The sequence below is a fragment of the Guillardia theta genome (assembly GCF_000315625.1).
Source record: "Guillardia theta CCMP2712 unplaced genomic scaffold GUITHscaffold_136, whole genome shotgun sequence".
NCBI classification, from domain to species: Eukaryota; class Cryptophyceae; order Pyrenomonadales; family Geminigeraceae; genus Guillardia; species Guillardia theta.
Genome location: NW_005434538.1, coordinates 110,166 through 111,269, shown reverse-complemented (window position 1 = coordinate 111,269; position 1,104 = coordinate 110,166). Strand labels below are relative to the sequence as shown.

General features: G+C 61.2%; 1 protein-coding gene across 1 annotated transcript in view; it reads right to left on the bottom strand.

Moving 5' to 3' along the window:
* GUITHDRAFT_166115 (hypothetical protein) overlaps nt 1-837 on the bottom strand; it is a 5,889-nt gene extending 5,052 nt beyond the window's left edge. The window contains exon 1 of the mRNA XM_005821864.1: nt 225-837. Within this exon, the coding sequence (XP_005821921.1) occupies nt 225-254 (30 nt within the window). The 5' untranslated portion in view covers nt 255-837. The remainder of the gene's footprint in view (nt 1-224) is intronic.
* Between the last annotated feature and the right edge of the window lie 267 nt (nt 838-1,104).

The following is a 1,104-nucleotide window of genomic DNA, read 5'->3' as shown; positions in this document are numbered from 1 at the left end:
CCCTCCTCCTCCTCCTCCTCCTCCTCCTCCTCCTCCTCCTCCTCCTCCTCCTCCTCCTTCATCGTCGTCCGTCTTTCCCCCTCCTCTCTCTTCCTCGACAACTTCTCCAACTTTGATAAGCATTCTGTCACTGGATGCCCCGCTCCTCTTCGCTTTTTCCTCCTCCTCTTCCCTTCCCCTCCACCTCCCCCTCCCCATCCTCTCCCTCCTTGCCCCCTTCTTACCTTGTGGTACATCCCTCCATCATCAGCCATCACTCTCAGCCAGAAGTCGGTCTCCCACTTGATCTCGTCCAGCAGGTCGGGACGTTGTTTCCGCTCTCCGGAATGTCCCACACGTCATCAGCAAACCTCTGAGGATCGAGATCGAGCCCGAGCAGGAGGTACCACAGCATCTCTCCAGCTGACGGCATGTACTTGTTGAAGTCGCCGGCGTCATGGTGCCCTCCATGCATGTCCCGAGTGAGCGGCGTCGTCCTCCAGTCCTTCCAGCTTGCCGTCAGCTCTTCCCCAGCATACAGTGGGGAGGAGGCGATAGACTCGTGGTAGACTCCGTCGCTGACCTGAGCTCCCTCCTCCTCGCTGTCGTGGAGGTGACAGGCGGGTCGCTGGAACCTAGGGTCCGCAAAGGGAGGAGAGACCCCTCCTGCATGCCCGCACCTCTGGTAGAAGAGCGCTCGAGCTGTGGTGTAGGCCGCGAAGTCGAGGGAGTTGACGTTGACGGAGAAGACCTCGGAAGAGCCGAGATGGTCGACGAGGACGCGGAAGAAGCCTTGGGAGGAGAGGGAGGAGAAATCAAACTGGTACACGTCCTCTCCCGACAGGTGCCAATTCGCCGCTACGAGCTTCAGCGGCACCTCCAGCACCGTCTCGAGCGTATCGTTACGCACGACCCGTGCAGTGGGAGGGTCGAGAGGAAGGCGAACCGGTCCCTTCTGCACCGTGCAGAGGGCAATGAGGGGGTCGTCGGGGAACAGGGAGAGCTCAGTCCACGAGGGGTAGGCGACGTCCCCCGGCCAGGAGAGGAGCTTTCCTCCTTGCCCGATGGCGAGGAGGGAGACGCAGCCCTTCCTCATGGGGTAGTAGCCGCAGTACTCCATGGAGA